General features: G+C 35.9%; 1 protein-coding gene across 4 annotated transcripts in view; it reads right to left on the bottom strand.

The window, feature by feature from the left end:
- The window catches only part of IPO11 (importin 11), a 207,423-nt gene that overhangs the window by 67,105 nt on the left and 125,014 nt on the right, over window positions 1-15,304 (bottom strand). For 3 of the 4 annotated variants that reach the window (XM_059417947.1, XM_059417948.1, XM_059417950.1), the window contains one exon: window positions 8,930-9,051. In XM_059417947.1, the coding sequence (XP_059273930.1) occupies window positions 8,930-9,051 (122 nt within the window). Of the gene's footprint in view, window positions 1-2,777; window positions 3,275-8,929; window positions 9,052-15,304 lie in introns of those variants that run through there. The other variant, XM_059417949.1, reaches the window with a different exon arrangement.

Here is a 15,304-nt window from a genome sequence, read left to right as displayed (position 1 = left end):
AAAAAGAAAGAAAGAAAAAAAAAGGAGTTTTATAAATGACTATAATCTTTCAATAAAAAAATTACCAAGCCCAGGAATTAGTAATTTATCTCTTTTTTCACAAAGCTGTTTTGTCTACAGATAAAGGTAGTAAAGCTGCAATTATGGCCCCAATTGTTCATCTTCCTAAACCACCTTGTCTGTATCCTCCAGCTTCTATTAGATTAAAGCTAACAAAATTCAGTATATGAATTTTTTTTTAATTTTATTTATTTATTTGACAGAGAGAAATCACAAGCAGATGGAGAGGCAGGCAGAGAGAGAGAGAGAGAGGGAAGCAGGCTCCCTGCTGAGCAGAGAGCCCCATGCGGGACTCAATCCCAGGACCCTGAGATCATGACCTGAGCCGAAGGCAGTGGCTTAACCCACTGAGCCACCCAGGCACCCCTCAGTATATGAATATTAACCAGCTCAAAAGTAGGCATGTTATTCAATTTCTGTTTGGGAAGAAAACCAGCCTATAAATTCACAGCAAGAACCAAAAAATACATATGCATAGCCTAGTCAAAAAATAAAATCATTAAAAGCTTCATCACAGAGGGATTTTCCCCAGTTGAACTGAATGATCATAACCAGTAATTACTACAAACTATATTAGATTCCATACAAAAGAAAACATTCTAATCCAAATATTCATTTTAAAAAGCTAAGGGTATCTCTCCTATTTATAAACCACATATTCAAAGGGAAGATGGAAAATAGAGCCTCAACAGCTGAGGTTCTGAAATTTCCAAGTATTATTAGACACGTTTTAGTCTCCTTATCTAACAAGGAGAGAGAGGTATATAGTCACCATTCAATATATCCTATAATGACTATTCTTTTACGGTCTACTCTGGAAAAATAAAATTTCTTAACTTCCTCAATGACACCTCGCTGCTCCTTTCCGCAAGTTACTATACAATGAGATGATATAAACTGTGAGAAATCAGTTCAAGTCAATCTTCAGGAAAAAAGCAGCAACAATAAGAGCAATGACCACAAAACTAAAACCCTACACTCTAAGTTTCACGAGAGCAAGGACTGCAACCATTTTGCTCCTCCCAGTCACCGCATTCCACTGACATTCAGGTCAGTATCTGATGGAATGGGAGAGAGAATGATCATTCAGCTAAGGCATAGGGTAATCACTAAGGGTGCTTTCTGCCACTCTGACTCTGAACTTAGTATACTGTAGAGCACACCGAAATAGCTCAGCCAAGGCTGGATCATCTTGGCTATCAACCAAGGCTATCAACCTTGGCTATCTACAAGGAGTAGAGGAAAAGCATGGTTTCCATTAGGCAGTCTTCTCAGACTGCTCTAGAAGACAAACACAACAATCTGACACACAGACAAAGCACAGCTTTTCAGAAGCAACAGAGACAATGTAACTTTAATTGGTAATTTGACTTCCAGTAACAGCTCAACCTACTAATGGAAACCCATTCATAAAATCAGACTTATACAACCTATGAGAATCTTTTGTTTAAAATTACCCATCTCATGGGGTGCCTGGGTGGCTCAGTGAATTAAAGCCTCTGCCTTCGGCTCAGGTCATGATCCCAGGGTCCTGAAATAGAGCCCCGCACTGGGCTCTCTGCTCGGCGGGGAGCCTTCTCCTCCCTCTCTCTGCCTGTTTCTCTGCCTACTTGCAATCTCTGTCTGTCAAATAAATAAATAAAATCTTAAAATAAAATAAAATAAAATTACCCATCTCTCAAAATGAATGAATACATAACTACATAAAATTACTCACTGCTCTAATCTACTAAAAGAATTGGTAATACATTAGTAATTGAGACTTTGATTAATCAGTTTAGAACCAGTCTTTGAGACCCTGTTTTCTTTTAATTGAGGCAGATAATTAGTATAAACAAATGTGTCCACTTATAGTTTTTTATTTCAAAATTAACTCATTACAATGGAAATAACAAATGATGCAAAAGGATTTACTTAGTGTTTGTTGAATGTCTGAGGAATTTATTTATACTTTATTTGTATACCCTGCGCATATTTTTTAATTGTAGCAATTCAGAACAATATAAATTGTCTTATTCATTATAGCAAATTCATTTTCAGACTGACTTCCCAAGTGTTAGAACAAAAAGATTATAATAAGAATGAGTGAATTTTTATTTAACTGCAAAGAAACCGAATTATATATTTGAAATTTTAAAAAAAGAACAAACATGTAATTCCAAATCCCACAATCTCACACTACCTTTTTCAATTTATAAAAGTAGATTTAATGTTCAAATGACAACTGTAAATTTAAAAAATACATCCTTTTCAAAGTAAATACATCAAAATTCATTCCATACTTCTTTTTTGAGTAAGGGTATTAACAGGCAGGTATGCAAAATTTGTATATATAACTAACTGAACGGATTTAAAGTATGCCTAAAGTAAGTCCATTCAAAAAACTCCTAATTTGCAACAATACTACAAATCAGAGTTAGGTACAAAAACTCTCCTTTTTGAGATTGCAAAATGTTAAAATGTTTTATAGAATATTAATATGACAAAACTGAAAAATTATCTGGGTACTACTTCAAGTAGTACTTTATACAGTGACCAAAGAGTATGCTATACTTTTTCCCAGGGCTAACAAACTGAGAGATCAAGTAAGCTTAGTTTTTCAGGCACAAACCTTCTTTAGAAGTTCAGACAAATGTTATTTAGTTGGGAGAAAAAAGAGCATACTATTACAGTATAAGTATATTAAATTTATTTTTCATTCATCTGTTAAACTTGCTGTGGACCTACTAAGGTGTTAAGCATGCTGCTAAGAACAAAAGCTGGTTAATATTTGGTATATTAATCATGCCTCCTTATCTTTCCATATGCTGATAGTCTGACCAATGGGGCCTTTATGACCCTGGAGAGGCTGACCCTCCCAACGTTACCCAATTCAGAGGGACAGTAAAAGACTGCCTTCCTGCACAAATTACACGAGCAAACCAACTGATCCAGAGCCCATATATGTAGCTACCTCTTTCATGAGGCTCTAACATTTGGGTCCACTATCCCCCTGCCTGTAACAGACAACGTGCAACAGTGCCTACTCCCTACAGCCTACCAAAACTATTTAAACTAGCCAATCCTAAACCACCTGACCCTTGCTTTCCCATTCCTTCCCATGGAAACCATATTAAAAGCTCTTGCCCACACTGTGCCCTCACTCCATCTGCAGACCAACCATGGTGTTTCCTTGTGGTGCTGTGTGATGTGGCATGCATCCTCCTCTTGGGAACTGTGAAAGACAAAGTATCTTTCAATGGCAATTATCCCCTGATCTGATCGCCTCATCGTATCTGACTAACAATCAAACCTGCATTTTAAAGCACTCAGGACCTACTAATGACACATTCATAGTTAGTAATGTCTACTCAACAAATGAATGAATGAATAAGCAAAGACCGAATGCTGGCAACAAGGAGGAAAGCAAACATCAGATGAAAATTTAAAGACCTGAATCCTAGCATTTCCAATATATGACAAGTTGGGCAGCAGCAAAATGGATTAAAATAACTTCCCCACAAGACGAGTAGATTATCTTTAACAGTATTGTTAGATGGAAACTAATCATTGCACAATTCACAGAGAATAAAACTGACTCTACCTTGAAGGCCCTGTCTTTCTAGGATGCATCTTCTACTCTCCATCCTTACTACTCTCAAGGCCTTGCTCTAATGCCTTGAGCTGGGGACAGGGGTATGGTGAGAAAATGAAGACTACATAATAGTACATGCCTCCTTCTGGAAGTGATGAAAATGTTCTAAAATCAACTGTGGTGATGGCTGCAATACTCTTTGAGTTTTCTAAATACTACTCGATTGCACACTTTATGTGGGTAAAATGTATGGTCTATGAATTACATCTCAATAAAGCTGTTCGCAGACACGATGTTTCTAAAGCATTTTTCTTGTGAAAGACTAAAAAAACTGAGAACCAATTTTTACTATAGGAAAGCTACTAAAATCTGCAGTCAAAGATTTACAGATAAAAGAAAATACTATAATAAAGAATACGTGACGTAGAAGTAAAAAATGCTCTCTACTGTAAGGGATGAAAATTAAAGTCTATCATGTTGTTTGTTTGTTTGTTTTTTTTAATTTAAGTAATCTCTATACCCAACATGGGGCTGAAACTCACAACCCTGAGATCAAGTCACATGCTCTTTTCTTTTGACTGAGCCAAACAGGTGCCCCAAAAGTCTATCATGTTAAATACTCATTTAAAAGTGGTCAGCTTAAACAAAAGCATATCTCAGGTAAAACAACATGTCTACATTTTAAAAATTATAAACTTGTCTTTCATTTAATCATGTTTAAACTATACCAAAATATTACTCTTTGGAAACTGTTATCTTGATTTGACTAGGCTAACGTTTTAAAAGTTTAAAAGGATTTATCTTAGAAAGTATCTTAGAAATTTCTTAAATAAAAATAAATTTCCAAATGTAGGTATTATATATGCTAATTTTGAGACAAACGAGAATGGAGAGGCACCAAGTGTCCAATCCAAGCAGGTTTATTAAATCTGACACTTCAGGAGTTTATTATAAAGGCAATTTCTTAAGTAGGAAATAATTCTGAATACAAAGTGCCATTTCTTAGAACATGTGTGGTTAACACACAATTTTAAAAATAAATAATGAATAGGTGTACAGATACTCAATATACCTGAAACTGTACTGAAGGAAAAATGAGGACATGTACACACGGGGACTTCTACTTTTAGAACTCTGTACTACAGTAAATGGATGAAAACATGAGAAAGGAAGAAAGGGATGAAATAAAAACAGCTAACCCCATCTATCCTGGCAGCCTGACCTTGCACACGTAAACTCACGTAATCTTTACAACTGTCTCATTAGGAACACACATACATTTTAAAAACAAGAAAACTTAGCCTCAGCTAATACAAGTAACACAGTCATCATCATCAGCAAGTCACCAGTGGCACTGGGATTTCAGAGTGGCTTTGAAGTCTGGAGTTTTTACCAAATTTCTGAAAACAACTAGTGGATTAGGGTAAAGGAGAATTTAATAGTTTTTCAAATGGCCATTCTTTAGCGCAGTGATTCTCAAATGGAGGTCAGAAGTTCTACTGGCATCTAAAGGGCAGAGATGCTGCCAGATACGTTACAAGGTGCAAGGTAGTTCCCCATAACAAATAATCATCTGGGGGCACCTGGGTGCCTCAAGTCAGATTAAGTGTCTGACTCCTCTGATACCAGCGAAGATCATGATCTCAAGGTCCTGACAGCAAGCTCCTTGTCCAGCTCCACATGGGGCGTGGAGCTTGCTTAAGATTCTCTCTCTCTGCTTCTCCCACTCCTTCTTTAAAAAAGGAAAATCAAAAAAAGGGGTGCCTGGATGGCTCAGTTGGTTGAGCACCCAACTCTTGGTTTTGGCTCTGGTCATGATCTCTGGGTCCTGGGATCAGGCCCCATGTTGGACTTTCTGCTCAGCAGGGAGTCTGCTTGAGGATTCTCTCCCTTTCTCCCTTTACCCCTCCCCCTGGCTTGTGTGTAAGCACTCCCCCACCAAAATCTTAGGAAAAACACCCAAAACCAAAATAACCATCTGGCCCTAAATATCACTAGTACTATATGTGAGAAATCATGCTTTTGAACAGTGTATTTCTGCATTTGAAAATCTGTTATAGTAAGAGAAGAAAACAACTGAAACTGTACTGAAGGAAAAATGAGGGCATGTACACACGGGGACTTCTACTTATAGAACTCTGTACTACAGTAAATGGATGAAAACATGAGAAAGGAAGAAAGGGATGAAATAAAAACAGCTAACCCCATTTCTAAAATTCTAAATTTCCCAATTTAGATGATTAAAAAAATCACCGTGAACATTATTTACTTGATCTACTTATTTCAGGCAAAGAAAATGTTAAACTCCAATGTCTAAAAGAAATGCAGAAACAGAAAATTGCCATTACATGAGAGATTAACCAGGTATTATTACTGGGGACGCAGAAAGGGGAAAATTCCCCCAAACTCCAACAACTCTGTAGTAAAGTGGAGGAAAAGTGATAAAACAATAAAGCTGTCCTAAAATCCCACATTACCTTCCACTAGAAATGTGAATATAAATCTAAATCTTTTTAAGTTCTATCAGGGGCCAATGACTATGTGGCAAACTTACACAGCAATTTAGTTTTTTGTTTGCAGATCATTACATTTTCTGTATCGAAGTTTCTTTAGTCACTAAGACGACTATAAAGTTCAGTAATTATTCTTTAGAATTCTATTACTACATTATTTAAACTTTCTTGGTACCCTTAGGATGACACGAATTTATTGGTGCCCATAAGATTTTTCTAATACTTACCTTATTTTTAAAAACAAAATCTGATCTTCCTATCACAACTATCTTCTCCCAACTTTTCAATCTGAAATCTTCGTGTTTAAGAGAATTCCAAGTCTTATTAAAATTCTGCCCCTCAATTTAGACAGGATGACATGAGACATCTGCCCCTGCCCCCCACAATGGTCTATGCCTGACTTTAAGAAATCTTGTATTTTCCGGGGCACCTGGGTGGCTCAGTGGGTTGAGCCTCTGCCTTCGGCTCAGGTCATGATCTCAGGGTCCTGGGATCGAGTCCCGCATCGGGCTCTCTGCTCAGTAGGAAGCCTGCTTCCTCCTCTCTCTCTCTCTCTCTGCCTACTTGTGATCTCTCTCTGTGTCAAATAAATAAATAATTAATTAATTTAAAAAAAAAAAGAAATCTTGTATTTTCCTGAGAGAAGCTGACTATTTTGGCCACTTTAGTGTTTTTTTGACCACACACTTACATAAAATAAAATATTAAAGCAAACAGTTGTCTCATAAAAAATGTTAAACAAATATGCTTTAGATACAATTAGATACCCTTCATTTATTTTTTTTTTTAAGATTTTATTTTTATTTATTTGACAGAGAGAGATCACAAGTAGGCAGAGGCAGGCAGAGAGAGAGGAAGGGAAGCAGGCTCCCTGCTGAGCAGAGAGCCCGATGCGGGACTCGATCCCAGGACCCTGAGATCATGACCTGAGCCGAAGGCAGCGGCTTAACACACTGAGCCACCCAGGCGCCCCAATACCCTTCATTTAATGTGTGTCACTTCTAATTTACCTTCAGTAATTTCAGTACTCTATGTCAGAAAAAACCCTAACATGTTTTTCTAACCTTAATTTTTTTTCCATTCATTAATTTATTCCACAAATGTTTACAGAGTGCTGGCTACTGCCAAAGGCGAAGTTCTTTAACACTTCAATTTTAAAGGTCTGAATAACTTCAATCACTAATTATCCATTAAGAAAAGGAAACAGCAATAAAATACTAGGAGCTAAAATTTGGTTTTCAAAAATTAAATGCCACTCAATTTCACAGTGAGGAAATGTACTGATCTTGTGAGTGTCTACCTGAAAAAGAGCACCATTTTGGTAGTTAAAAAGAGCAAACCCTGGAATCAAATTTCCCCAGGTCAAAATATACATAAGTAGAACATACATGCCACACCCTAGACAAGTTAGTTTACATTTTTAAGTTATTTCTTTGCTCTTTAAGAAGAATCATGCCTATATCTCAGAACTATATTAAAAACTGAAGGAGATATAAATGTAGCAAAATATAAAGACACACAGTACATGCTCAGTAATCAGAATCTATGATTATGGTGTTAGGACAAAACAAGTATTATGTGCTTAACTCAAACGATCATGTAAGAAATAAATAATATCTACATTTTTAACAAGGATTTCTAAAGCTAACTGGATTTATTTCACTAATTAATCACTAGGAAAGATGTGTTCGAAAAGTTCCCAAAGTCAGAATGATGTACTTTATTTTTCTCATACAAAATCAAGTCTTACGACCCGCTTTTATGCCTTTAAAATTAAAAGTACCAAAAAAGGGGGCGCCTGGGTGGCTCAGTGGGTTAAAGCCTCTGCCTTCGGCTCAGGTCATGATCCCAAGGTCCTGGGCTCTCTGCTCAGCGGGGAGCCTGCTTCCCTTCCTCTCTCTGCCTGCCTCTCTGCCTATTTGTGTCTACTACTACTGTCTGTCCAATGGATAAATAAAAAGTCTTTAAAAAAAAAAAGTACCAAAAAAAGAAAAAAATTCAAGCAGATACTGCAAAATTCCACAAAGACGGGTAAAAATAAAGAAAATAGATATTTGTGTCTAATGCCCAAAACAAAGCATTTTGTATTTGCTTTACAGAAATGAGAATTTTAACAAAGTTTGTAAACTATAATTAAACGACTTCATCAATGTAATGAGAAAAAAAGTACTTGCAAGCTTCTTTAAAGATAATCCAAAATTGGGGCGCCTAGGAGGCTCAGTGGGTTAAAGCCTCTGCCTTCGGCTCAAGTCGTGATCCCAGGGTTCTGGGATTGAGCCCCGCATCGGGCTCTCTGCTCAGCAGGGAGCCTGCTTCCCCCCTCTCTCTTTCTGCCTGCCTCTCTGCCTACTTGTGATCTCTGTCAAATAAATAAATAAAATCTTTAAAAAAAAAAAAAAAAGATAATCCAAAAAGAAAGATTATGTAACATTCTTTTGAATTATGAGGAAGATCCTTTTTATGAACTGCTATTGATATATTATTCATCTTATATTTAAAAATGACCCAAAAGAAGTCTAATAAAATCTGATTATAAAAAATGAAAATTCAGACAAAAATTAAATTATTAAATGAATTTGACCAAGTTGTACTGTAGTGCCCACCACTCCCATTCACATCTTATTAGATCTAGACCAATATCTTTCCCAGCATTATCTACTAACAAAATGAGCATACATATACACAAAACAATACTGCCCAGCAACATGCAGCAATAACAATGGCAAAAAAAAAAAGGTGATATTTTGATGTTTTAAAAAAATTCTAAAAAATATTTCCTCACCTATTATCAGACGGCAGAAGAGAGAGCAAAGCCAAAGCTGAAAGTTTTCTTCTTTCAGGCTGCGTAATGTTGTCCATGCGATCAACCCACATTTCAATCATATTTCCCAAAAGCTGGTCCATCTGACAAAAGAGCAAGAGGCATCTCACGATATTTGAAATGCTAATTACTTGTGGATAAGTACTGTTAAAGGCTAAAACCTCATAAGGCATGATTGAAGTTCAATTCCAACAAACCACAGAATTGGAATACAAGAAACTGGGACCAGCCTTGAGTTGGAAAGGAATAATTTGAGCAAAACAAGAAAATGACTCTAATTAATCATGGGATCCAATTTATTCTGAGAGCTAAACAGGCTGTTCAAAACCAATAGATAGCCAATGGGCGGTTTTAGTAATTTCATTTACTAAATCACCAATCCAATACATTCTTCCGGTACTAAAAAAGTAAATGCATTTTTTAAAATTGTCAACTTGTACTTAGGTTATAGTTATTCAGTTAGATGATGAGATAGTTAAATGTTTAAGGTGTAGTTTGTTGGACTGATTCATTGCTATTTTCAGAGGAAAGGGCAGGTTGCAATCTCAACCTGCAGAATTTCAAAGAAAAATAAACCAGTTTCTAAGACATTACATGCAATATTAAAAATAAACGAACATAAGGGGCACTTGGGTGGCTCAGTCAGTTAAAGGTCTGCTTCCACTTGGGTCATGATCTCAGGGTCCTGAGATCAAGGCCTGCATTGGGCTCAGTGCTCAGTGGGAAGTCCACTTCTCTCTCTTGCTCTGGTCCTCCCGCTGATTACACACTCTCGCTCACACTCCTTCTCTCAAATAAATAAAAATCTTAAAAAAAAAAAAATCAACATAATGCAGAAATAGAAAGTTTGCTGGCTAATTGTACCTATCAACCTTATTTAGGCTAAGGTGTCCAGTTGTAGGGTTAAATACTAGTCTAGATGTTGCTGTGAAAACATTTTGTAGATATGATTAACAGGTAAAAAGAGGTGACTTTAAAGAAAAGAGATTACCCTAGATAATGTGAGGTTAGGCTTCATTCAATCAGATGAATTTTGTCTTAAGACCAAAAATTAAGGTTTCCCAAAAAAGAAGAAATCTTGCCTCTAGACTGTAACACAGAAATCCTGTTCGAGTTTTCAGTGTCGCTAAAAACTTAAAACTTGCCAGTCCTCATAATCCTTAAAATGAGCCAATTCCTTAAAATCACTACCTCCCTGCTTCCCCCCGCCCATTCTCTCCTCTCATTTTCTCTTGTCTTTGTGTGTGTGTGTGTGTGTGTGTGTGTGTGTGATGTATGTACATGCAAACACACACTAGATTCTATTTTTTTCTGGAGGACCCTGACTGACACACTGATACACTTAGAATCTAGAAAGTAAAACACAACCAACTGTAGTGTTCATACAGACTAAATGTGAATCTCAGGGTTTGCCTCATAAACACTTGTCCACTTACATAAATGTCCACATTTTTAAAAAACGCATTTAATATCAAAATCTCTACCTCATGAATGTTGGTAACTTAAAGTCAATCTTAAGTTCTCATACTTTTCTACTTTTATGCCTCTACGTATTTTCCAAGAAATACTTCAACATTTTTTTTTAATATTTTCTTTATTTATTTGAGAGTCAGAGATTACATGTAGGCGGAGAGGCAGGCAGAGAGAGGAACTATCTTGTTAATTCAAGATAGTTATTTATACTTGAGCTCTGCAAACTATGTCCTGCATCCTAAGATGCCACAATGGACTCACAGAATATTTACAATTATTTACAATTATTCAGAGAAACACAGAAATATCAGACAGATACTACACTACAAAAACTGCTCCTTATGGTGACTTCCTATCTTTACAAAGTATTACCTAGAAATCCAGGTAAAACAAAAGTGAAGGTGGAGGACTCCAATCTGATTCTGAAGTTTGCGAATCTGAGTGGTGCTCACTAGGCACATATATTTCATTAGTGAGTACTCGTAGATATTTAAGAATGAAACAAAGATATTACTCTTTCCTTAGACTTTTGTGTATTATTTTTCAATAACTACTAAGTTATTAGGACAAAAAATATGCATTAAGCTATTTGGACCCAACCAGTTAATAGAAGGAACTGTTAGATATTTTTATTTCTTTTGGCCTATGAGTACTGTGAATATATTACAAACACACTAAGGGAACCATGAAACACAACCACTTGGTAACTTCTGATATATACCACGTGTCTTCAATTCATATTTCATTTGGAAACAAATGGTAGAGACGCTCTCCAGACTTACTGCAATTATTATCCAGTAAGCAAGATTTTAAAAAACAAACCACTATCCATTATAAAAGCAAATATCAAGTCATCATTAAAGTTTAATATAGTCAACCAAAGCTATAATAATGTACCTGGTTGAAATAAAAATTCAATCAGCATAGAAAGATATCTCTATTGTCCACTTTTATTTATAATTTATTTATCTCCTTCATTATAAAAATACTTAACAGCACAAAATAATGAATTTGTGGGGACTTTAATTAAACAAGCAATTAGAACATAGGGATCAGCAAACCTTTTCTCTAAAGGGACAGTTAAGTACATATTATTTAAGGTTCTTGTGGGCCATATGTTCTCAGATGCAACTATTCAACTCCCAACATCAGTCATAAACAGGTAAAAAAATGGACACAGATATGTTCCAGTACAAAATTTGGGGTAACTTTCATGTGTCAGGAAGTCCTATTATTTTTTCAACCAATAAGAAATAAGAAAAACCATTTTTATTCACAGATTTGATAAAAATAAGCAGCAGACAGGATCTGGTCCATAGGCCATACATAGTCTGCTGACCCTGGGGAACACAATGAACAGACCCAGAACAAGGATAAAAAATAAAAAAGGTGTGTAGGGTGCAAAATGTAAGGAGGTGCTCATTCTCACCACCTCACTTGTCTCACCCAAACCCGGCCCTGATAATAAATACATAGTTCCCAGTACTACAAGAACATCCAGAGAGGCCTAACTAAAACTTAAGAGACTAAGGCAAAGTTACCCAGAGGAGTTAACCTTTAAAGCAGAATAAATTAAGATAAGGGATCAAGTTAAGGAAGGTGAGAGACTGGAAGGGAGTGTCTGAGGGACAAGGAGTGAAGAGCCTGTATGCAAGAGCTCTGGAGCAAGAAAAAACTGGAAAATGTTCTGTGTGCTGAATGGCTATCAATGAGCTCCAAAAGGATGCCAGAAGAGGCTAAAGAAGTCACAAACCAGATTACAGTAAGCCTTGTAGGCAAACCTACATTAGAGAGGTCAGACTTACTCCCCAATCTAAAGAAATCTCAAAACCAAGGAGGTTTGCAACAGGGAAGTGATAAAATTCTATGTATGTATTAGAAAACTCAATATGGTTGTTCTGAAGTACATGTTCAGTAACGTCTGAAATTCTAAATGGGACAAATGGAACAAATCTTTTGTACAAAGATAAACTCAAATTACTCAAATTATTACTCAAATTATTCAGCTACAAACATTTTTTTTTTCAAAGATTTTATTTATTTATCCGACAGACAGAGATCACAAGTAGGCAGAGAGGCAGGCAGAGAGAGAGGAAGGGAAGCAGGCTTCCTGCTGAGCAGAAATCCCGATGCGGGGCTCGATCCCTGGACCCCGAGATCATGACCTGAGCCGAAGGCAGCGGCCCAACCCACTGAGCCACCCAGGCGCCCTGCTACAAACATTTTTATTACATCTTTATAATTAAGTTATTTACCCTGGAAGCATATAGACATTATAAAAACAATCTTATTACTGAAAATGTGCATTTGCTGGACCCCCATGAAACCCCACTACAATGAAAGTAAAGAAATATAAAATACAAAGGAATAATCCCACAGGGTCTATAAAGAGGAGCAACTACACTGGGTTTGGAGGATGGTGGGTAGACGAAAATGTTAAGTGACTGGGCAGAACAGAAAAGCCTGAAACCAAGCTGCCAACCAAGGGAATAACAATCTAAGATAAACAGATCTGGTTCTCAGAACCCTGCAACCTCCAGGCCACAAAGAAGGCAGATGGGAAGCACAGAACTCAAAACAGAAAAACTGAGAATCTATACAAGGAATAATTAGAATCTTGTAGATCCCCTTTCCCACTCCCACATAAAATCAGATGACTTAAATGAAAATCTACATCCTGAATGCTGAGACCCTCATTGGAAAAGCCCCTTCCCCCATTCCATGTTCTGCAACACTTGTTTATACCAGAAGAGAAGCTATTCATACAGGAGAAAAAGGGTAAAAAGGGACTACAAATACTTTGATTTTCTAGTAAATCTCCCCACAACAAACTACCATTCTTCAATACCCCAAGGATCTAAGCTCTAAGTTAGGTGATTAGTCTAAAAAGTTTTCATTATTCATTCAATATAAACAAGGAACGTTTAAAGACTGAATAACAAATGCTTAGAGGACAAACTGTTCTAACCCTGACTTGTGCAACGAGTACAGCTCTTCTCCCAAAGATATAAAATCACTCTTAATTTAACTTGGCTTACTCTACTATCTCATACTGTTTTCAAGGTTTGAGAAGAGAAATCTTTCTCTAAGATCGCTGCTTCCTTCAAAACTCTCTAGATTTACTGGAACTCATTTCCCTATTTAATTCTTGCATATATTTTTGACGTTCTTCATAACTGTGCTCACAGTCATTAGTAGCCATTTGAACTAGAATAGTATTTTATTCACTTCATCTCTACATTCAATCATGATGGCTTGACATGTCAAGTTCTTTTGAGGAATAAAAGAATGTCCTCTTTATAATGAATAATGAAGACAGAAAGGAAGTGTTCCATGAAAAGCCTGTGCTCTAAAGTAGATCAAAACGAAGTCTGAACCAATGATAACAGCTCTTTTCCTCAATCTTTCACACTGCCAATGGGTTTCAACCCTACCAGCAGTAGCCACAGTTCATTATTTCTCTTTAATATGAAATTAACCCCAGTGGAGGCTGCCTATGCATGGTGCTGATTATTGTATATTATGAATACATTTAAAAGCACTGAACCATATATTTAAAAATCATTGAAGGTAAATTATATGTTATATATATATTTTATCACACACACACACACAAAAACACTAAAAAAAAGTAACATAGTAGATACCCTTTCTCTTCCCACAGCACACTGCTGAACATTATCTCTGACATAGCACTCATACTGTTATTGTGAAATTGCCCATTCAAATACTTTCTCCCTGAAGGTTACTCTGAGCTTGTCAAAACAAGTGTCTCCAGTACATAGTGTAAAGTGCCTGTTCCAAGACAGATAGGAGGCAGTACACTGTGGTCACTAAGATATCAGGCTCCAAATTTAGATTGCTGGAGTATATAAAGCAATTCCATCATTTACTAGCTATGTGAAACTGAGCAAGCCAGTAAAACTCTATAAGCCTCAGATTTCTCAAATGTGAGATGGAAATAAAAATACTATTATCTCAATGGGTTGTTGTGAGAAATTAATATAATACATGGCATTTATATTGTTGTTAAATATAGTTATTATTAAAATCACTCAGCAAATTTTGAACTCATCACAGTTAAATTTAATAAAGGTAATGAAAAATCTTACCTATCTATTCATCTAAACAAAGGCTAGGATTTCTAATTAGATTATATCTAAATCTAATTCTAGAAAAACTTTGTACATTCTAAAATTTGCACTTCCTTGTTCTAGATTTCCTTGAAGTAGTTCTGTTTCTCAAACCAAAAGATTTTATAAATTGCCTCCATTCTAAAGACATCATTCAAGTACTTCCAACTTTCTATATCTTACAAATTTTTAAAGATTAAGGACTTAATACCTAAAAACCAAATTTAAGATAATGTATATAGTCTCAAATAACCAAACTCACTCAAAAACCTGTCTTGTACTTACCCTGGTGGCTGGTTTCAGTTACAGTTTTTTTAAAATAAACCTTTACTGAAAAAGTCACTTCCCATAATAATTATGATGGAAACACATCACATGACACTACGAACAAGTTCAGTAATGGAATGGAACAAAGACAGTAAATAATTTTATGTAAAGTATTTCTTTCCTTTTAAGTGTGAGTAAAAAGAATTGCAACCATAAATGAATCAAAATTCCATTCTACAGTTAAGCAGAACAAAAGTATTATGAAAGAGAACTAATGTAAATTTCAATTGCCATTCAGAGATTCTTTTTTCTTTCTTCTTCAAAATTACAGGTACAATGTAAGTTATTAAAGTCTTAAAATACAAAATTTTAAATAAAAGAGTTTTATAGAATTATTATTTCCCCAATTATTTCCAATTCTCATTGAAAAGACTGTCTTCAATTTAAGTAAACTGATTCTTAC

Source organism: Mustela nigripes, chromosome 12, assembly GCF_022355385.1.
Source record: "Mustela nigripes isolate SB6536 chromosome 12, MUSNIG.SB6536, whole genome shotgun sequence".
Classification (NCBI taxonomy): Eukaryota; Metazoa; Chordata; class Mammalia; order Carnivora; family Mustelidae; genus Mustela; species Mustela nigripes.
This window is presented reverse-complemented; position numbering and strand designations above follow the sequence as displayed.